This window comes from Fulmarus glacialis, unplaced genomic scaffold (assembly GCF_000690835.1).
Source record: "Fulmarus glacialis isolate BGI_N327 unplaced genomic scaffold, ASM69083v1 scaffold5010, whole genome shotgun sequence".
Lineage (NCBI taxonomy): Eukaryota > Metazoa > Chordata > Aves > Procellariiformes > Procellariidae > Fulmarus > Fulmarus glacialis.
Genome location: NW_009186942.1, coordinates 33,406 through 56,519, shown reverse-complemented (window position 1 = coordinate 56,519; position 23,114 = coordinate 33,406). Strand labels below are relative to the sequence as shown.

Sequence of the window (23,114 nt, the reverse complement as noted above, 5' to 3'; positions counted from 1 at the left end):
GAACACAGTTCAAATTGGAATATGGAGAACAAAACCCCAAACTTTGTTGACAAAGCTAATGCTCATCTCTCTAAAGTATATGAAATAAAAAAAAAAAAAGAAAGTATCGGTTGGCTTCCAGTAGAATTCGCGCTCCTGAAGCCATGAGCTTTCTTCAAAAATCTGCTCCCCCCTCTGATCTTGGTTATCTTTCTCAACAATCTAGTGGTTTAAAGCAAGACCTGTGTTCTTATGGAAGTATATATGTGAGCAGGTATCCACGTGTATAAATAAATGCACTGTTGCTTTACAGCTTCCATAATATGGAGGAATTAACCTGGAATAAAACCATTTTAAAAAGGAATCATGGGGGAAATAAAATTATTAGGCAAAATCGCAACATGACAACAAACATCAGTGCAGCCCTTTGGAGTTCTTTCAACTGTGTTTTAGATAACTTTGTTTTGCTTCTCACAGAGACCTAATCTTGGAAGGCTAGAAATTCTGTGCAGAGAGGCTGGAATTAGTTAAATACTGGAACCACTGCTGATTCAGTTGCATCCTCCAACATGACCAATCCTCAGTAAGTACCATGTGAGGATAGTTGTAACGTATTTTAAATAGAAGGGAACAGGTTGCTACCTGTAGGAGAATGATGTTGTGACATCAAGAAGGTTCTATCAGTATTACTGGAACAAAAAGTTGGTATTTTGAGAAGGAGTAGTAGGATTTGGTCAGTTGTCTAAAGAGTGTGAATTAGCAGAAAAAATACGAATGCTGTAAGCATGTCTGATGTGTTAGTAACAGCCAGTGGCTGAAAACTAGTATGTCATTCTATTTTCAGATCCGTTTGCCTTTTTTCTTTCCTGCCACCAAACCTGTCCCAAAACTGTTTGTCAACACTAGTCTGTTGGTTTGTTTGTTTTTCTTTTCAGTCAAATCAGACAATGTCTGTCATTTAGTCTGTCTAAGAATACAGAAGGGAGAGGCAGAGAAATACTGTTGGGAGAGGCAAGGCTGCACCAACCCATTTCGTTTTTTCTTTATAATACTGGAAATTGGATCATTGTGTGCTCTTTCGTGCAAAACTGAACCAGCTTGGACTTGTAAAGGTAAATGTCCACAGGATGGCACTAAAGAAAGAAAATTCTTGCTAAAATTAGCTCCTCCCTCTGGGCTTCTGATTTAGTCTGTAAATGTCCACAGGATGGCACTAAAGAAAGAAGATTCTTGCTAAAATTTGCTCCTTCCTCTGGGCTTCTGATTTAGTCTGTAATACAGAGTAATACAGTTCTGTTGGAAATGAAAGAATCTCATTACTTTCCATTATTAGTTAGGCAAAGAATAAAATAAAATAAGCCTTTAGGTTGTTCAAATAGTACTTCCTTTTGCCTCTACTTTCTGCTATAGTATGACACAGTTGCAGCTTTTCCCTGCCAAATACTTGAGATATAACAACATTTTCTGATTTTTTAAATTACTTTCTTCTGTGATGCTGGCAGCATTTAACTCGTTTTAATTTAGGAATAATGTTTTCTGTCTGAAAGGGTTAGTCTAATGGTGAGGCTCTGACAAATAGAATCTTTCTCTCTCTCTTTCACATAGAATTTTAGTTCCTTCACCCACATCCTTAGAGTTACAAGATATATGAGTTAAGAACTCCTCTAAATTATTGATTTTTTTCTGGAAAAAAAAATGAGCTGTTATTCAGGTTGCTTGAATAGCTGGAAGGCTTTAATAAGCTTCTTTAAAACAAAATCACCAATGCAACTTTTGCAGTCAAATAACAGAGGGAAGTTGGGTGCTAAGCACTTTTAAACTTACATCCCTAAGGAAAAAGAGTATCTTCACACCTGCTGTTGAAAACCTCTGACAAGTAGCCTGAGATTTCTTCGGAAGTTAACAAGCTCCCCTGGATGAAAGCTAGAGAAGTTTATGCTTGCACCTACTCTGAATGAAATGGAGCAAGCAGCTTTCACTGGGTACTGCAAAGGATCCATCTCTGCTGGGGCTTGACATGCAAGCTCTCTCCTACAATGAAGTCATCCTTTGCATGCACTAGATAATATGCTGACAAAGTTGGAGTTTCTAGGTAACTGGTATCTTGTTATAAATGTGGAAAACGTATACATAGTCAGACTCTGGTTTTACCTGCATGGTGTTCCCATTAATGTTAATGGGGTGGTAGAATAATACATGTTCAGATTTAGAAGCTGTACATAAGAATAGTTAAGATAATCTGTATAGAGGAGTCCATAATTCTTCTGAATCGTTGTTCTCCTTTCAGAACAAGTTATTTTGAAATAACTTGTAACAGAATGATCCTTTCTAGTTGAATGAAACAAAGCTGCCGAGCATCAAAACTATTTGAATATTGACCCACAGTGCAAGAGCGGTCAAACTGCATCCATTAATTAACAGTTGATTTGTATATAATGATTAATAAGCTTAGCTATTCGTTGCTCACTGATCTAACTTACAAAGCAGTGAGTTTTTAGTTGGCATAGTTACGTGCCTTCTTTCTGTTTTGCACAAATATTTTTCTTTTGGGTTCATGCATTGTTTCCATCTTTGTTTGTTTGTTTATAACACATCCATTTATATTTAGTGCTTTTGAAGCAGATTCAGCAGAGTGAAATGCTGTTCTCTTTTGTCTGTGAGGTTTCTGTTGATTGCAGTGGGATCTACGAAAGACAAGTTTGGAGAGATTTGATCTGTCCCCTCAATGAGGACATCTCCCTCAATGACCTTGCAAAGGCCTTTTAAATTGCTGGCATTTTAGGATTCTGTGAAGTTCTTGTCTCTAACTTATTTTTACTTGCTTGCTTATTGATTTATATTTGTTTATATGTATATATGTGTGTGTGGAGAGAGAGGGGGTTTTATTTTGCTTATTACATTTTCAGGCCTACAATAGAAGGTGGTGTTTCAGAAGTTGAGATAATTTCACAACAAGTGGAAGAAGAGACCAAAAGCATTGCTCCTGTACAGCTTGTTAATTTTGCTTATCGAGATCTCCCTTTAGCTGCACTTGATCTGTCTGTGGCTGGGTCCCAGCTTTTGTCAAATTTGGATGAGGAGTACCAAAGAGAAGGGTAAGTACAAAGGACAGAATTTTGTTTTATAGTTTTAGGTTATAGGAATTTCATGGCCTGTAAAAAAGAAAACCTTGAGCTAGAGAAGTGCAGCCAGTTGTCCTCAAACCCTTTTTAAAACCATTGTGACAGGATGGAAGCGACCTTTTCTAGTATAACTAATTGTGCTTGTTTGGGGTTCTCTACAATTTTAAGTGATTCATAGCTGCTATTTGACCACAGTTTGGAAGCCTTCTGTCAGGGAAAACTAGACCAAGCATCTGGCCCGTCCAACAAGCAGAATGGCCTGGTGAAAGCTCTTTGTGAAAGGTGTTGCAGGAGGGTTTCAGGATGACAGAGAGTTGGCTACTGTGATTCTTGTACATGGTTTTATATCTCCTGACTGAGAGATAATGATTTAGCACTGCTGATTCCTGGACAGATTGTGTTCTTTTCACAGAAAAATTTGAATTGCATAGTTTGCTTATGTGAGAACATTGTCTTTGATAATGTATATACATATTACTCCTGTTTTCGTAGAACAACTGTTCCAGTTTTATTGGAATAAAAGATCTTAATGAGTTCATAACATTTACCCAAACATAACCCAATGTCAGATTATGTAGCATTGTTGTCCTAAGGACATTAGAAGTCATCCTTATGCCTTGTTCAGGCTTGAAGTGGCTGTAGGTGGACTGCTATACTAAATTTTTTATGAAAGATTTGGGTCAACTGGAGAGAATCCAGAGGAAGGTAGTGAGAATGATTAGAGGCTCAGAAAACCTGCCGTGGAGTACTGATTGAAATAACTGTTTGTGTTTCATGTGAAGAAGAGACTTTCAGGGGAGCTTATAAGAGACTTCAGTGAGGAAGAGAACAGTCTGTTATTGGTCTCCATGATGTTTAGGAGAAGAAAAAAAAAGCTTGAATTGCAGCGAAGAGGAGAATAATGAGGGTAATGGAGTGCCAGGGTAGACTACTGGTGTGTATGGGGAGGAGGGGAATAGATTTGCAATCGCTAGATGTCCTTAAGAAGACTTATTTGTCAGGAATTATAACACTATTGTTTAACATCCCTTGGGACAGAGATTAGGTGAGCTCTTGTGCCTACCCCCACTGATTCTGTGATTACTGTTCCACTCTGTGTTGCACTGAACGTATATATACTCCACTGTCAATAAGATCCATGTAAAAGCACTTCACAGTAAGTCATATAGAGCTCTCATTGATGAAGACGTTACAAGGCTTTACATAAGCCTGCATTTATTAACAGCTCAATGTGTTTTAACCTGTGCTCTGAAATCAGCAGAGACCTGCTTTGATCTCTGCTCAGCAGGTATTCTGTATGGTAGTCAGGAAGCAGTATGTGGGGAAGGCTCTTGCCTTTAATTTCTTTCCAAATTGGACTTTATGAGACATCTCCAGAAAGTTGTTACTCCAAACAACGGGAAATACGTTTCAAGTAGGTTATATAAGTATGGTACAATCGTAACATAAAATACCCTGCATAGCAAAAGAGGCACTTGAAAATTAATTTGAGTATGCAGGTGTAACCCTCAGGCTATTTTGGTGCTGAGTAAATACCAGTTTTGTTCAAATATGCATTTTTATAGATTTTTATGATCTGAAACTCAATTCTTCACTGTGCCAAAGTGCACAGATCTCTCATTGTAACCATTTGAGCAGCTTTGCAGTCTTAAGCATGGAAATAGACTTGTCATTCTTTTCCTCTGCAGAGATCTCTTCCTTCACACAGACTTCTTTTGTGGCTTTATCAGTCTGAACGGAAATAAGCAGGAGCCATCCCAGCTGTAGAGTGGATTCTCTGAAGAAAATGCAGAGGTTTAGTTTGTATGTCTCAATGTATTTTGGCTGAGTATGTTCAGCTGAGTCCCAGGACTGCATCTGCCTTGTGGGAATGGCGGCTTCTTCCTTTCAGAAGCACTGATCGCAACTGATGCCCTGTGAAATTTGGGAGCAGAGCTGAGCTCAAGAAGCCCAGCAGCAAAAGTAAAATACTGTCCCCGTACCACCTCATGGCTTGGTTGGGAATATGTCTGGTTTTATGAATGTGGTGTAATTTCTTTCTCGTGGCCTTGTTAGATGTGATTGGCTTCCGCCTGAGTAAGAAGGAGATAGGGTGGGTCAGATCAGTTTGGTACAGGAACTGACAGCTACATCTCCGTCGTGTATGAAGAGAGTGATGTGGGAAGGGCAGCACAGGAGGTGGCAGAAAATGTCTGAGTCCCTGTAGTTTCTGCCAGCATCCATATTCATAACTGTGAAGCTCTGTTACCCCAGTGCTACCATACAGGTTGCAGGTGGAGATACCAGAAGATACTGCTAATGCCGGAGAGTACTAGAAGGTGATGTGGGACTCATCTTCCCCTCTCTGGCAGTCTGCCTTTGTTGCAGACTCCCAAGTGTTACCTTCTGTATACTTTTCCCTGAGAATTTCAGGGAAGATGCCAACCTGTATGACCTGCATATATTCTGTATGGCTCTGCTGTTCTAGATCTGTAGCTGATTTAGGCAAGTTGTAGTCGTTCTAGCTGCAAGGCTCTGCAGCAGGAAGGTCTGGCACATCCCTGTGCTTGCAAAATGCTGGGTTGTTGTTACAAGCTGCATCTGTCCATGATCTTGTGGTTTTCAACATAATTGTCCACATCCCTAGTTCCTGCTGTCGGTTGTCAGACTTCGTCACTAGTAAGTCTCCATCTCCATGCACAGAGCAACAAGAAAGACATCAGACTAGAGATGAATGAGTGGGCAATAAAGGAGTCTTCTGATTTAATGGTTTGGTTGTGTGCACCCCAAGGCTTTCCTCCAACTTTTCTTCTTTAAGGCCAGAAGGTGTTCAGGGTCCAAGCACAAGCGCAAATTTAGCCTGGTTGCTAACTAGGGGACCTTTATGTTTCGTCTGAGAGAATGTTTCTCTCAATAAATCCGATATTAATAGGCAACCAGGAATAGGTGGGTCATAGCTCAGCCCTCTTTGTGTGCCTGGAAACTCTCAGATGGCATCAGACTAGCTACCCCTCCCACAAGAAATGAAAAAAAGAAAAGGAAAAGCAAAAAGAAAGGAAAGTTATGGTCTGTTTTGTTAAGACAGACCATATATAAACTGAAGTTCCCAAGGCTTTAAAGATACTGGAATAAAAGTCTTATTTTGTGCAGTTTGATGGGTCTTTGCTCTATCATATCAAATGCTCAGGGCAGTCAGTTCCCATCTGCCAGTGTTGTTGAAGGAATTTTGTGGACAGTTGGAGCTGTTTTTGTCAGAAATTTAGTTTACAATGCTGATCCCTCTGCTAAGCAACAAAGAAAGGGCTGCAGATTAGATGGTGCACTAAGCCTGTCCCTGAAGTACACCTGTAAGTGAAAGGGTAATCAGGCAAGAAAAACCTTTCTGTTCTCCCAGAAACCCTCAAACAAAACACAAAATGTGTTGTCTTCTATTGTGGGTTGTGCAAAAATTCTTTTCCTTCTATAGACTTCTCAAACGGTGAAAGTACAAAGATTTACATGATGGAAGTTGGTTAAGTTGGATGGAATTTGCATTGCAAATATTCTCACTCATTATAAATCATGTGGGTGGGCTGGCATTGCTGCCTTTGCACTGAAGAGGAGTAAGGTGCCTGTGGTCTCCGTATGTGGGATAGGAGGGATTCCTGTATTTGGCTTGCTTCATAGCTGCAGTGAGGCTGATGTGCCTGGTGTTAACAGAGCTATGGGTCTTACTCTCAGAAAAAGGAAATTTTTTTATAAGTGCCAACAATATGTAACTAAAACATTTTGATTTTTATGTGACTATAGCAATCTCTATAGTCCTGTGGAACTATACAGGACTGTGTGGAAGAAATAGTGAAGAAATAGTGGCTTGGTTTTCAGAACCAATGTGAGTGTGATGTTCATTACTTTTTAGTCCCACTGATCTGCCCTGCAGTTAACTTATTAGAATCATCCTTAGATACCACTGCTGTGCACTGTACTCCATGCTTAGACATTGCAGAAGTGATTGAGGCATGGGCTGGAGACACGTAGATGAGAAATAAACTCATTCAAAAAATGTGCCTTTGATGCCACGGAGAACACGTGGTGTACACTTCTAACATATCTGTAACAGATTAGGTGATACCCGTGTACAAAAAGCAGCAGCAAAGTTGCCGATTTGCTTTGTGTCTGTGAATTTATTGGAGGGGCTGTGTCTGCATTGGACGGGGTTTGCATGAAAAGAATATGTTTCTTTGAGGAGACTAGTCACCCAGAAAGCTAAGGAGATTTTCAAATGTTAACAATAGCTTTAAGTGCCACTCTTAATTTCTTTTTTTCCAATCAAGTATTTTGTTTTCAAAAAAATAATTTCTCTATTCTATTTTTGCATCAATGACCAATAAAAATGATGGAGAATAGTTGGAAAATTGACAATATGCAGAAAGTGGTACATGTGTGCTAAAGACAAGTGGGAATAGGGAAAAGCTCTCCTTCCTGTATTTTCCGTAAGTTCCAATTAGGAGGTATAATTCACAATAAATTATAAAACAATTTACAGACAGTTGCGCAACAGGCTGTATTTGTTTTGTGAATATGCAGTTAGGCAGTGAGCCTGTCTCTCGATGAAGATCTGTGTTTAATGGTGGTGGGAAGCAAGGGGAGAGAGATACAACAACTTTAAATTATTTGTTGTATTTGTTTTAGATTGCAGCTCTTGAATTTTTATATGTTAAACAAATCTGAAACATGAAGGTGCTTTCAAATACTGTGTTCTATGTCAACAGCTGTAAAGGTTGGGAGTTCATACAGTTAATGTGACTCGCTTGACATTAGCTGTAAATAGTCATGCCATTGTAATTTAATCATTTATGATCATCTATTCCTAGCCTTAGATTGTTTGGTCACAGCTAGAAAGTGCATTAAACAGTAGGAATGTCTGAAAAAAGAAAACTGTAGGAAGGGATAGTGAGAGATAAAAAGGAAGGGAAACAAAAACTGAACAGAGATTTACAGAGATTCAGAAGTTAACAGAGGAAAGAGTCGTGAGCTTTTCATTTTAAATTGGTTGCAAGCATTCACTGGTGAATGTATTCACCCATCCTGGGAGAAAAGGATGTCTGTTCCTTCAGTCTGTCTTCTGTAATTGCACTAAGTAGATGCCATTATTTCTGGTTTTCATAGTCATCTTTCAGTTTTTATTTTGATCTCTTTGAGGTATTTTACTTGCATTTTCTACAAAGCCTAAAGGTGCTTTAACTAAAAGAACTTGAATGGACCAAGTTCTCACATTTCTCTTGTTTTCTGCTTTTCTTGTCTTTGGCAACATGTTTAAAAAACAGTCCCGTTTCTGAAAAGTTCTGGGCACCACCTCATGCAGATCCTGGAGCACATGATGTTGATACATGGTGAATAATGAGGTCCAAGCTCGAGATAAAGTGCAAATGTTTTGGAGGGCAGAACTATTTCATGTAGTGAGCAAGCTTCTTGTATTTACAAAAGTGACTTTTAATTTATTTTTAGCTGCCAATCACAGTCTGAATCCGGAAAGATGGTGCAAACAGCAAAATACAGTGAATGAGACTGTAGTGCTGATTTGTTCTTTGTGCAGTACTGTATCACTGCTACTCTCTGTGCTCTGGTCCAAAACTAAGACCTGCACTGCAGCAGAAAATGAGCACTCAGCATGACGGAACCTGTGAGGTGACCAGCTCTTCACTAGAGAATACATGAAATTTTGGGTTTTGTTACAGGGATGTTCAGTGATTTAGAAACTTCTTTTTCTGTAGAGACCCTTTTAAGTATTTATCTTTGTAAATGTTGTTTTCCAGAGTAGTTCATTACTGTGTTTATCCTAGTACCTAAATCCTTTGAGTGTGTCCCTCTAATGTCTTTTACCAGTAACACCAATTGGTAGAGGGAGTGCTACTATAAGTAAAAAAAAAAGAATTCATTTTCTAGCTCAGTGATTTTCAGATCTTTCTGTATTTTTGTAACAGAACTTGCTTTTCCCAGGTACTTTTTGTGGGTAGAAGTGTAGCAGTTGTAGCCCACAGACCACTATTTGCAAAGCTCTTTATTGGAGGGTGGAAATGACATGGGTCTAATTTATCTGGCTTAACAGTGGAATTAATTGTCTAAGTTGAAGAATATATGGCTTGGTGCAAAAACTGAGAGATGGATAAGCAATAGGTCAAAAGAGAAATGTGGAAAAGAGGAATATTAGTCTGGAAGCAGAATCCATGAAAAGGTCAGCTAAATGCTGAGCAGCAGTCTAAAAGCAAATCAGATGTTAGGATTCATTAGGAAAAGGAATAGAGAATAAAAGAGAGGCCATTGTTGTGTCTCTTTATATAGCCAAGCTTTGCCCATGTCTTGAACATGAGTGTAGTTCTGGTTCCTGTTAAACAGGATATGGTAGATATAAAAGAACTGGAAAAAATTCAAAGGAAAACAGTGATCAAAGATGTGATACGACTTCCATTGGAGATTACTATGTAAGGTACAACTCTTGAATCTCGAAAAGAGAAGGCTGACTTGAGGTTTCATTGAAATTACAAAATCTGTGACATAGAGAGGTTAAAATAAGGTTTGACACCCCCCCACACCTCCCAGTACAGGTGCTAGGGTACATTAATAGATTAAGGCCCAGTTCAAAAGAAACAGAAAGAGGTTGCTCTTTGCACAGAGGGCAGTAGATGTATGGAACTGTATGTGGCTGCTAATAGCTTATCTAGTCTTAAGGAGAGGTTGGATAAGTTTGTGGAAGAGAAATTCATTGAAGGTTGCTGAGTAGAATCCGAGAAACCACATCTGTCTCGGGAAGTCACCAAGTTGAAAATAGATGGATGCTGTGAGAGTTTTAAGGGGAAGTATTATACGTTTGCTGTGTTCTTATTCATCTTGAGACATCTGGTCATGGCCACTATTGGAGACAGGATATCAAGCCTTTGTTCTGACCTAGCATGGCTGTTCTTATGTTTCTTAAAGGTTGTTTTTGAGCATGATGTTAATATTTCGCTAAAGACCTTAGCATAAAAAGGAAAAGCCTAATAAGCAATTTTCTAACGAGAGGAGTAATATACCAGGTAATCACAGGATGTCCGTGAGCAAATGGTGTGATACACACCTATAAAGAAGGCACAAATGATCCTAGAAAGCATAAAGTACTTCAAATAGAGCTGGGAAGCATTCATGTAATTAAACCTAGTCTAAAATACTATGTATTGCTCTAGTTGTCTGTATTCACACGCAGAAGGGACTACTAGGACAGTTATAGAAACTGAGTGTTTGTTTTACAAAATGCATGGGCTTTAATTACATTACATGAGTGGATGCCATTGCTGTGTATAAATGCATCATGGACAAAATGCCAGCAAGGGAAAAGAACTAATCAAGCTAAAGAACAATATTGGCACAAGAGCAAATATGTATAAACTGGCCATGTGTGAGTTTAGGCAGAAAACTGGGGGAATCTCTCTTGCCATTTGAGCAACAGAGTTTTGCAGCAGTTTTCCAGGAAATGTTATGGGGTTCGAAATAGTAAAACTTTTAGGGGAAAAAAAGGATGAGGGTGCTCTCAATAGTTAAACTTCTGTAGTTAAACTAAGCTTGTAGAAGTCCAGGAAGGGGGTGCAGAGCTCTGTTCCTTGGAGTTGCTCAAGGCCTCTAGCCTGCTACCTGTAGCCTGCTGTGAGGCTCTGCTGTCTGTTTTGTCTCAGCCAGATTTTGTATTGTTACTTAGCCTTTCTGTGTTCCTGGAACTTCCTGACTATGGCCTTTCTACTCCTTCAGCTAGTGATTTGGATCTCATCCATCCTTCTGTTTTCTGATCATAGCCATCTTGAGATGCAAACACTTGCTGTTTAGCCAAAATTTAAAAAAAATCAAAACACAGGATAAGGTACAATGCAGATTTTGGGGTATTTGTTTGCAAGACCAGAAAACAGAAAAAATGACAGCTGTTAACAGCTTGAACAAATTGTTTGTAGTGGTTCCTTACCAAATAAATATGTTAAACCTTCCCAGTTTTGCCTTATGTTCTTGTTTCCAAGCTGTTTATTAATAAAACTAGCAGTGATGATGACAGATTGGTTTTCCACAAAGCCATGTGTGAAAGTATCTTTAAAAAGAATTACCCCTGGTAAAATTCCACTAAATATATTTTAATGTCTCATAACAAAACTTTACAGCCCTGTATCACCATCAACCAAGAAATTACCATGCTAGTACATTTATTTACTTCATCCAGGCATTGTAAGAAAGGTAAATAATATTCCTGTTGTAGAGACGGAGTAACTGAGGTACCTAATGAACCTGTTTGAAGTCACACTGTAAAGTTGTCCTAAGTCATACTTTATTTCTATCCATATAGTGCATGGCATCCACAGACAACACAGTCAGGATACCAAAAGAAGTTGTATTTTTTCTCTGAACAAAATAGGGCACTTTTTTTCTTTTTTTTTTTCTGTCTGGAGTGAGGGGAAAAAGGTGTTTTATTTGGTTAGTATGTAATCTCTTCATAAATTTATGAGCTGTGTAAATTAACTTTTATTCTCTTGAAAGGTCTGTGTAGCTGAGTTTCTAATCTGAGCTTTAAACTTAGTGTAGCTTTGCAGTATTGCAGGGGAAATTGCCAGGATTTGGAAGGTAAGTTTAAACCCACACTAATTCTGGTAGGAATTTGTTTTTCTCAAATACCAGATTTCTCATCTGTTGAATGGATGTGCCCTTTTACACATCAGCAGGGAGAGCTACTACTCTACTAAGACAAGTTACAGCGTTGATGGAGATGAGGAGATTTGTGTATTAGGAGTCAGCGTGGTTAGCATGTCAACAGGTTTATCTAAAATGTATTTCTGGTTGGATTATAGTTCCTTTTGTTATTTATGTCCATCCTTTACAAGAGGTAAGAATTAAAAAAAAAACCCACCACCAAAAACCAACAACCCAAGGCAAGATCAGGACTCTACTATACAGGAGTGTAGAAGTAGCAGGGAATGAGCTAGCTGAGTAGCACCCAGGAAGGAAACCATCCAGTGCTCCTTTTAGAGCACAATGTGATTGTTAATGTCAGTGGATTCAGAGGACTTGGAGGAGGTTTGGGAAGAGGTCTGCTAGGCAGTGATGTGAAGATGCTAATCACTGTCCATTCACAGGACAAGTGTTGAAAAAATGCACCTTGGTGTAATAAATTAAGATATGAAACTGGAGGTGGTTTTTCAGTGCTTAAATTGCAAACACTTTTGTGTCTTTGAAATCAATTTATATGTTTTATGAGTGATATATAGGTGTAAACATGCAGATGATCTGCACTTGACCTCTGAAGTTGGCTGCTTTTCCAATTGGAAACTGATAGTTTTGTTCAGAAGCTTTTTGGAATCAGTGGAATATTAGTAGTGCACAGACAGAATAACTCCACATTCTTCAGCATTCTATAAGTAATGATTATCCTGAATAATGATTATTGTGACTCTATGTAATGTGTGCTGAGTATCACAGTTGATTTATTCTTACCGGTACATTTGGTATACTTGAAAATCTCGACTGCATAGAGCTTTTAAAGGAACGTACTTAGGCCCTCTACTGATCATTCTGAGAACAGGAAAGAGGAAAAACTGCCCTGCAATATTAAAATGCTGGCAAAACGGGTCTTTTTGGAAAAGGGAATATAAATGTAGGAAGAGAATAGAACTAAAAACTGTACTATTTAAACAGGGCCATTCTCTAGCATTATTTTTAGAAAGATCTAAAAAAAAAAACCCCAAACCCAATATAACAGTTGCAGTAAAGACAAGTTATCATGTTTTGAGATAATGTAAAATAAAATCTATTAAAAGATCAAGTTTGCAAAAAGGCCCTGTCCAAATGCCTTTTTTCCCTTATGTTTTAAAAATACTTATTTAAAATCTAGTGCATTCTGTATTCAGGCTAGAACCATAACAAAGTTAAACTAAGGGCAAGTTCTTGATAGTAACACTTGTCAAATCTTCTCTGAAGTTTTAAGAGTTAATTGAGGAGGTCTTTTATGGTCAGGTAATCGGGCAATCTGAGTACAAGTATTTAGTTGATACACTTAATTCTGAGAAGCTGCTTGAAGATGTCAAGTCTCTGAACGCTGCTTAGCATAACTTTCTCCCTCATTTTTGAGTGTGGGTATGTCAGGGAATGTTTTGTGATGTTTTTCCAAATGTTTGCTTATAACATGAGTTATTGGGTCTAGAGCTGTTTATTTGGAATTGATTGGTATCATCATATCTTCTTGTATACCATTGATTTCTGTGTATTGATATTTTGGTTCAGATATTGCGGTTACTGCACCACACTTCTGTATGCTTGCAGCTTCTTAAACCCTAGTTAATAAATTATGTCAGCTCTTTATTAGCTTATGTGTATTTACAGTGTTTTGAAAATATGAAGTGTCAGGCAAGCATCAGAACTTTCAGAGGTGGGCCAGTACAAGAACATTACAAAACACTATGATGAGAAATGATACAGTACTGTATCAAAGTGAAACTGTGGGGGGATTTTAGGAGAAAAAAAGCATCAGGATGGGCTTTATACTTCTAAAGTCCATGCTACTGTTAGTTCTATTACAAATATTTTCAGAAGAAAAAAAAGATTTTTTTTTTTTTAACAACCCACTTGAAAATGTAAGTCTGCATTAACACAATACTAGTGCAACATTTACTGATTCCTCAACTTTCTTCCAGAGTTCTGGTCCTCGTAGCCTCCTCACAGCTCCCTTCATCTTGCCTAAACCTTCTTTTTCCTCCAAAACAAGGTGACCTGATCTAAACTAGATTTGGGAGCAGTCCCTGGCGTATGCTGTCCCCAAAACTGTGCTACCTCAAACTCTGGGAAAGTGCTTTTTGGCCTGGTCCACAAACAGATCGGTGAGAGTCAGACAAATAGACAAGCTAGACAGTCTTGGCCAGTGGCTTGACACTTTTCCAGGCTGTGTATATTTGCTAGTATAGATGTAACTGTGGAGTCGCTGAGCTTATTCTTTGGTGTTTTCCAGATTCCTATTGCTCTTTTCCATGATGGCGTAGACTGATTGTTGCAAACCAAATTTGGTAGCTCTTGTCTGATTTGTCTCATACTAGAACAGGGATAAAGGTGCACAACCATAAAATTCAATAGCAGAGAAATTCTTAAAAAACATCATTAGCTTCTAACCTAATAGCAGAGTCCTGCTATGCCTTGGTACTCACAGATAAGTGAATGCGGCATGTATGTCAAAATAAAAACACTTGAAAGATAGCAAGACAGGAAGAAAGTAGAAAAGTATGTACGATAATTAGGATTGCGTTACTCAGTGCATTGGAAAGCACTTAAACACCGGTACGCTCCAGAGAGTTGGAGACACACAAGATCCCCAGTGTGAAGTTTTCTGTGAAGTGTTTTTCTTAGTAAAGAAACCAGTAAAAGTGAGTTTTGCAAAGTCTTTGTGCATTATTGCTGAGTGTATCCATAACAGCAGAACTTGTAATTTTGAGTTCACTGCTCTTTAGCTCTCTTCCTTTTTCACTACTTCTTTTTTTCTTTTCTTGTTTTTCCTCTTAATTTTATTTTCTTAGATCTAACTGGCTAAAACCGTGCTGTGGGAGACGAGCAGCTGTGTGGCAGGTATTTTTGCTCAGTGCAAGTCTCAACAGTTTCCTGGTAGCCTGTGTAGTATTGGTGGTGATTCTTCTGACTCTGGAACTCCTAATAGATATAAAGCTTCTCCAGTGTGATTAGGAGGATTTTTTTTTTTTTTTTTTTTTTTTAAATTTGATGAAATAAAGGCTTAACATGCTGGGGGGTTTTTGAAGGGGGGAGGAGGATGGTGGGGATTTTTTTTTTCCTACCATTTAAATGATGACTAAGCTAGATAAGAAATGTGTTTTTGTGGAACCCTGGTATAGTGGAGTCAGTCTCTTCCTTATTTTGCTGACTAAATTCAGTATAGGACAAATTTTCAAAGGATGCAAGCAAAGTGTACATGCAGAGATCTGCACATATTGTTATTAGTAGTTGAAAAGGTCTGTCCTTTACAGACACACTCCGTATACACAGAAGAAAGATCATTTGTGCATCATTAATCTCTGATGCTTTTCATGTGTATAGACAGAAGTGATGAACTTGCTAGGGTATTTGGTGCTATCTCTATTATTAATTTACTTCTACTGAGGTGGGTAGGAGTTGAAATTATGGATTTCTATCTTGTAATGCACTGAAATGATAGAGATTTTCATTCTACTTTGCTAATACACTGGGAGTCAAACAATAGCTTGAATGGAGTTTTGCTTTATCTGAATTCACTCTACACAGGTTCCACAATGGAAATTTTAATGCTGCTGTTTTGCTTCCTAATTAATCTTTTTTTTTTCTGCTGCTCTTTTCCTCCATTTCCCCCCCCCCTTTTTTTTTTCTTTTATGATACAAAGCTGACATGAACACAAATACCAGCTACATTTTTGCCTATGCTAAATGTTGAACAGCAGCCTGTAGGATCTCTGTAAAATCTCAGATATGTTGAAATGGCAGTGATGGGGTTCAGACAATCCCATAAATGCAAGAATACATAACATGAGAGAGTCATGGTCTGGTATCTTCTATGGCAACTTTAACTGAGCAAACAAACTTTTTATTCTGTTGAAGTCCTTTTATTTTTGTGATTTGTCAATTGATATTAGTGGAGTTAGATTTCACTGTAAAGATTTAGGTATTGCAATTGTATTAAGATTACTTTAGGGGACTTTATTGATAACTGCAGCCATCTTATAAACCCTATTAGATGAATAAATGACTAAGCTGTCTTTCCACACCATTGCCCACCATTTACATCCCTGTCTGTCCGTACTGCACACACTGTTCTGAACATGGCCGTTCTATTACAGTTGTTATTTTCTGTAGTCTCTGGTGATTTACCATTTTGGATGAGGAAGCCCAGGATTTGGACAAGTCTGCTGCCTTCAAAAAAAGTCAGGAATGCTAATTATGGGTGTAAGTCCTTAAAAATTGAACGAGGAAGAAGCTTTCAACAATATTTATTGAGGCCACATCTTTCTGTTTATGTAGAGAAATGTCACTTCCTTTAGAGCCAAAGAGTTTAAAAACTGTTTCTGTTAATTTCTCTTAGATTTTTAACACAGTTTTGGAGACTCTGGAAGCACCTGCTTTCTTATCACTTATTTTCTGAAGAATCTTCTAAAGAAGGCTTTATTTTAGGGATCATTCCTCCTCTATGTGTCTAATGCATGTGATACTCTCAAAAGCTCTGCTGCTTACACCTTGTGCATGACCTACAGGTGTTTGGTCAAGCCAAGTGATTTCACTCTTCAGAGGCTGCCCCTGCCTGTATAGATTTTCTCAGCACCTGAGAAAGGACCCATTCTGCTCTGTGTTGCTACTTTGCATTTTAACTAATGCATTAACCCATCAGGCTTCTTGCCTTTGTTAAGTTGAATACCTTGTATTTTGTTTTAAATCAGATAAAGGCTATCTTGGTGGGGCTGATATAAGTATTGCAGTTGTGTCATATGAGGAATGTGTGTCACTTACCTTAAGATTTTAAAAAGCCATCAGGCCATAATTACGTTTTTTAAAAATGTAATTGCAGTTTAAAATGATTCCTTACTCTATATGAAATCAACCAATGCATTAGGATATGTTATGGCACATCACTGCCAATTTTGTTCATAATAACGACTGCTAATCCACATTATAGACTGTAATTACTTAGGAAGCCTTTTTTTTTTTTTTTTTAAACTGGTGTTTTCCTTGTCTGTGACATTTTGAGAGCATCATTTTCCTCTCATACTTTCAGTGCAGTTTCTTTGGTTGCACTGTGCACTTCTCCTATACACAAAACCGTCAGTGTCAGCGATGGAGACCACATTTGCAAATGTGTAGGTCACACACATGAAAAGAACAGAGACCTTTTAGGGTATTTTAGCACAAAGCATATTCATGCCGGAATTAGAAACGCCAGAAAGCAGGGGACATATAATAGGTTTTTTATTATAGGTCTCTGTCCTATCATCACCTTTTTAGTCCTATCTTCAAAACTCTTCACATGCATTAACAAGATAACATCTCAATACCTTGTGATGTTTTGCAAATGCAGAAATAGATGTATATTAAGTCACTTGCACCTCATTTCAAAAAAAGAGGGTCATGGCAGGTTCCAACCCCCACTCCACAGAAATATAGACCATTCTGTCCCTTCCTTGTCTTCAGTAGTTTTGAGGGAAAGCAACTCAGGAAATCATCTTAGTATTGCCCTCCTTCTGCAATCAACTACAGCAGGTGTGTCTGGCATCAGGCCTTCCTGAAAACTGTGAAGCTGAAAAGCTCTGCCCCTTTCCAGTTGGTTGCTGGATCAGGGCCCAGTCTGAGGACATGCATAGCTGTGCAAAGAAAATGCACGTTGCGGTGCAGCAGTGCCTCAGTAAGAACGGGTTCAGGGCTTGCCCAAACTATGCAGTGAGCATCTGCTGTCTGCTCCTTGCAGAAGCAGTATAGTTTGTATCTGCCGGGAAATCATCATCAAGAACAACATCCACCGAAAGCAAGTGCTGCTAGTACAAGCTTCTATAATGGCCGCTCAGGGTTTGTCGGGATGTATTCTTCATCCCTCCCCTCCTGATACACATTTTGAGGAGATGGGAAAGGGGGAGGAGGTAGACTGAGGTTGGCTATACTCTGCATTTTATACTGAACCATCTTCTTCATGACTAAAATAATCTGGATTTGCATTCAATTCTTCTCCATAGTACCAGACAAGCAAAATGTGAAATAAAGCAGAACTTTTTGGCTTTTAGCTACAATTTTGGGAAAAAAAGGTTACAAATTCAACAAATGTGAAATTCTGTTCCAGCTAAAAGTAGAAGCTGTATAGCTTAGGTGCTTTGCCTCAAACTGAATCTGAGTTATGTATCCGAACCACCACAGAGTATGGATGAGCACCTCTTGGATAAGACCCTTCCCCGGTTTTGTAGCTTTTTCCTGCATTTTTGAAAGGGGGTGTTTTGGAAGAGGCAAATATCCAGATTCAGTGTATGGGCTAGTGAGTCAGCTCTTGTACAAAAGCTTCTTGCTTGGAAGGCTTTTTCAAATTTACTGTTTTACTGGCAGTTTAATTGCACACTGTCTGGCAGTGCGTCCAGCACTCTGCTACAGTTAGTGCAGCATCAGAAATTGATTTTCTTTCCAAATTCATGGTTGCTATATCTTTTTTGTCCACTAAGGGGCAGCTGGAGCCTTGTATGTCAATCGACAGCTGTTTGAAAAATAGTTTACAAATCGTTTCCATTTCTTGTTCTTTATGCCACCCTATAAAGACGGTGTCTTGGGAAAGTTAAATACATTATATTTTGCCCATTTGTTTCATCTTTAAGTAGTTCCTCTGTTGCACCACAGCAAACCCTCTCTCATCAAGCCCCAGCTGTGAATTCCAGTGGCAGCCCATACTAACAGTTTTCTTTGTATCCTGATTTCTTCCTGCAACCCTTCCCTCCCCTTTCCATTTTAATTAGTTTTAATTTTAAAATAAGATGCTTTATTTAGTGCATGCCCTATATGTTCTTGGGACTTAGTTAATTCTGCCACAGTCTTGTATCTGTATGCACACAGTCATCGATTGCCTTAAGCTTTGCGGTTACACAGTAATTCTTTGAAACTGCAAGACTACACAGACTATTTTAGTCTGTCTGCTGTAGGGATGGTAGACTCACAAATACCCTGAAGTAAAGAGAGACTTCTTTCTTTTCATTCCCTTATTCCAAACTTGAGAGCATGTGGCCTTCAGAGTAGCAGTTGCCAGCAGTTCAGATACTGGACCATTTCAGCTTTCTGCTTTGTTTTGTCAGCAATGAAGGGAACTTTGATCATAGAATTTCAGTTGAACTTACTTATTAAGGAATCCTCCAGATTTCAAGTCATTCATTTAAGCCCATAAAGACAACCCATATCATAGAGCTTCTTATGTAGTCTTGCAGCAAACCCATTTGTCTGAGATTATTTCATTTTACTTTCAAGCAAAATAAGTTGAATCAAATGAAAGCCTGATTTAATGCCAGTGAGTGTCCGTGCAAGACTTTAGTACTCTGTAAAATCATACTTTTAATGAACTCAGATAAGTTTTCCTGAGTGTTCCTGCTAGTCAGTTCCTGAAAGGACTTTTGTTCAAAGTCATTCCACTTTGAAAATGGGATAACTACCTCAACGATCTGCATGAATAAAGAGTACCTATATGGAAAGTTAGTGTGTAGAATCCAGAGTTTCATAAATTACGATTTTAACTTACCCTTTACAGACTTCTTTTCATGGAGGAGTTTGAAATGAAGTGAACATAAGTGATTTTAATGGTCACTGTCTTTCTAAAAAAGAGTACTTACAAAGGAAATTGTGTGTCTTAACTAATTAAACTGGAATTTTATTTCATTTACTGTAATTTTCTTGAGTGTTCTCATAGAAACTTGCTTAAAGACAAAGCTATCCATATGACAGCCACGTTTCCTGAAACAGACTGTACAAAAATAGTCACATTATGTTTGTTGTACAAATTAGAATTGCTGATATTTCACAAACTCCTTAAAATTAATATATTAAGATTTGATCTTATTAACAATTAACAATGACATTGGTTCTTTCTGTTGCTTCTCTCACTATGGTTTTCCTAGAGTCAAACTTGACTCTGAGAGGAATGGGATTCTGAGCCAGTCATGGCTGTTCATGCCACATCCAGAGAGCTGTACAAAAGTCTGCCTATCTAGGTTATTTATTTAGCATTTTTATTTATTTAGAATAGTTAGTTATTTATTTAGGTGATAGAAATGTATTTTGAAGCCCAGTTTGAGCACTAGTTTTTAAGCACCTGTTCCGGATAATTACTGATCTTCTGAGCTGAATTGTCAAAGACTGCGTACAAGGAATAATGTGGGGAGAGTAGAGCATTCTGTTTCCTTACAGAATTGTAACTCTGGAGTTTTAGGTATACAGGATTTAGTCACATCTCGTACTAAAGCAGTATATGGAGTGAGAACATGGAGCAGTGACAGAGTATCAAAGACCTAAAACGTGTATGTCAATGCTTACCAGCAGTCTCATCTGTAAAAGCTCCAACAAACAGCTGCTGCGGCTGCTAACATGCTGGCCTGAGCTAGGGTGCGCAGCTGACAGGGCTGGAGTTCCATGTCCCATTACATCCCATCCCCTTTCTGGTACTTCCATTACAAAATTTAAGAAAGAAAGCTTCACCCATATATAAGTTGTAGCAGTACTAATTATATTAAACGTAAGTTGCATTCTGCTACTGTAATGATGCTTCATTGTATTGTGTTAATTGCAGTTTCAAGTGCTTCACAGTTTGCAGGAATAATTCACTGGATCAGCCTAGTCATCCTGTCGGTTTTCTTTTCAGAGGTATGTATAATCAAAGTCTCACCACATACAGAACTACCAAGTATTTTTATGCTATCGCTGGAATTAACAAGAGTTTAAAGTAATTTGACTGTGAATAAATGTAGCACAGTGTACTTCAACGAAAAAAAAAAGAAAAAAGAATAAAAATTAACAGTTGCCACTCCTACTGAGCAAACTAAAAAATCTTGTTTAGATTAGTGCTGTTTGTCAGTTGCCTAGAATTGGCAAGGAAACATGGAAGATACTGTCTTATGAATTATAATTGGAAAACTACAAAAAGAAATAATCATCTCCAAAGCACTACAGGCATAGGACTAGTTTCATCCATTTGTTCTCACAGAAATCTTATCGGTGTCACTGGGTATAAGGTATAGGAATAAGATATATTCTTCAGGAATAAAGATCCACAGGTTTTTTTTTTTTTTACAAAAATATCTGTTTTAAGAATGGAATTATCTCCTCTCACAATTTATGTAGGTAGTTTAGATGTTCTAGGTAGCTGCATATAGACACAGTAAGAGAATGAAACAAATGGTGAATTTCTTTGCAAAAATTTGTATGAATGTATGCATTGGAAAAGGCTGTAGTCATGATATAACAAATGACCGAATTGGGATAATCTGTTGTAGTTTTCAACTTTATTCCAAAAAGAAGTCATTGGTATTGAGACATTTAGACTACTCCTGAAATATCCCAAAATATTTTTAAGGCTATTTTTTCACGTCATAATGTGTTACTTGTCACAAAAAAACATTTTATGTTTGTTAAGTTGGGAAGACAGCTTGGACTTAAATATTTTAAAATATTTTTTCTAGTTCCATAGGAGAAAATATTATCATCCAAACAGATGTTAAAAGTTTTCATTCTGTGGTAAATTTAGGTGAAGGTTACAAAAAAAAAAAAATCAAAAAACAGGGAGCTGTGATATCTGCAAATGATGTGATAGATCACTTGTGTTGAATTCATATTCACCATATTATACCACTGCTTATTTCCATGGTTCTATTAATGAAATACATTTATTTACGTATATCACTTTGTATTTCTACTTTGTATTTCTACTCATAACAGGGATTTTCTAGCTGATGTTGCCAGACTATCAATGGGTACTTTCTGAAAGGATTCCTTGATAACAGGCAGGGGTCTCAAGACTGCTTTGCATCCTAGTCTTCTGGTGCTGCATTTACACAAATAGATATGATTACTTTCCCCATCCTTTGGCAGTGATTGTGGGTTGTAGGATACATGTAAACTTACTGAAAAAAAATCTCTAAACAAATAAAAAATTTTGCAGAGTCTTTCCTTTGTGAATTGCACATCCTAATTCTTGAAGACTCAGGTTTGCTAGATGGAGTCCATTCCCTGTAAAGAAATACTTTTCCCTCTCCCCCAGAATCTTTCTTCAGTGGGGATTAGCACCCTGGAGCTCCCTGTAATCCTGAGCTTCCCAACAGGATCAGCTTGTAAGTCTGCTGCTAGCGGCATGGCTGCACATGCACGCTCACCTGATCTTCATTGCTTTCTGGAGCTTGTTTCACAAAAACCTTCTCCTCAGGTCCTCAATTTCCTTCTGCTGGGGTCTCAAGTCCTGTTTTCATTCCTTATACCACCACCCACTCTTCTCAAACCCCGATGCAGTGCCTTGCTCCTGTATCCCCTCCATAGTTTGGTTCATATTGGCTGACAATTTTTGGTTGTTTGTGACAGTGCAGACAGATCCTCAAGGCCACTACTCATCTGTCTCAAGGAAGAAATTAGTTGTTTCAGTTCTACTGAGACAGAGTACCCACATAAGTGGATGAACTGGTTCAGAAGTGTTTTGCAGGAAAACAATAACAGAAATACTTCACAAAGCCAAAACTGGTTGCCTGACTCACCATCCTCATTTTGGATCTGTGTTGGCTTTTCTCCTTCTCTCTGTATTAGGTATTTGGAACTACTTTTCTTTGTCTACTTGCTGCTCTCATTTTTTTTATAAACTTCTTAACACTCACTTTATTATCTGTTTCTGTCTTCCAAAGTATCTTCCTTCACCTATTTGATTATGGTTTGAATTTACACCAAAGAAAAATGAGACCACAAGGCAGCCATGTAAGGTGCACAGAGGAGGGTAGATTTTTGGATATTGGTCCATTTGGCAGCTCAGGGTCCTTAACTGGGTTAAAGCAACAGAGGTGGCTCCACAGAGCAACTGGATGTGCTTCAAAGACCACAGATCTGGAAGAGAATGAAGGTGTACCTTTCCTATTGGGTTTGCTGGGGTTGGCCTTGTGCCAGATTGGTTTAATGAGCAACAGCATGTCTGTTTATGTTGAAATGCGTCTCATCAGAGGAAAAACAGAAGGTTGAATTTTTTCTCATCCAAATCAAAACCTTTGATTTTTCAAGAGGTTACAAAATCTTGCAAAAATTGCATATCACAAATTTTTTTTTTTTTATTCATCTTAATTTTATTTACTCTTTTGGTGCCTTCAGAGGATTTTTTGCCCTCTGATTCCCAATACCATGAGTCAGCTCTCTTTGGAATTATTTGTTGATAAGATTGTGTGTTATAGTGAGATTTTTGCCATCTCTTGACTATTCATGCCTGGATGATTTTCCAGAGATGAGCAGGGTTAATTAGTTTGCTTGGATATAACGGGCAACTGCTGAGGA

At 38.1% G+C, this 23,114-nt stretch overlaps 1 protein-coding gene across 1 annotated transcript in view; it reads left to right on the top strand.

The window, feature by feature from the left end:
- Nucleotides 1-548: 548 nt before the first annotated feature.
- Nucleotides 549-23,114, top strand: part of LOC104073413 (chromosome unknown open reading frame, human C15orf27) — a gene marked incomplete at its 3' end in the record, with an annotated part of 55,431 nt that continues 32,865 nt past the window's right edge. The window contains exons 1-4 of the mRNA XM_009573160.1: nt 549-562; nt 2,886-3,074; nt 14,627-14,781; nt 20,386-20,459. Of these exons, the coding sequence (XP_009571455.1) occupies nt 549-562; nt 2,886-3,074; nt 14,627-14,781; nt 20,386-20,459 (432 nt within the window). The remainder of the gene's footprint in view (nt 563-2,885; nt 3,075-14,626; nt 14,782-20,385; nt 20,460-23,114) is intronic.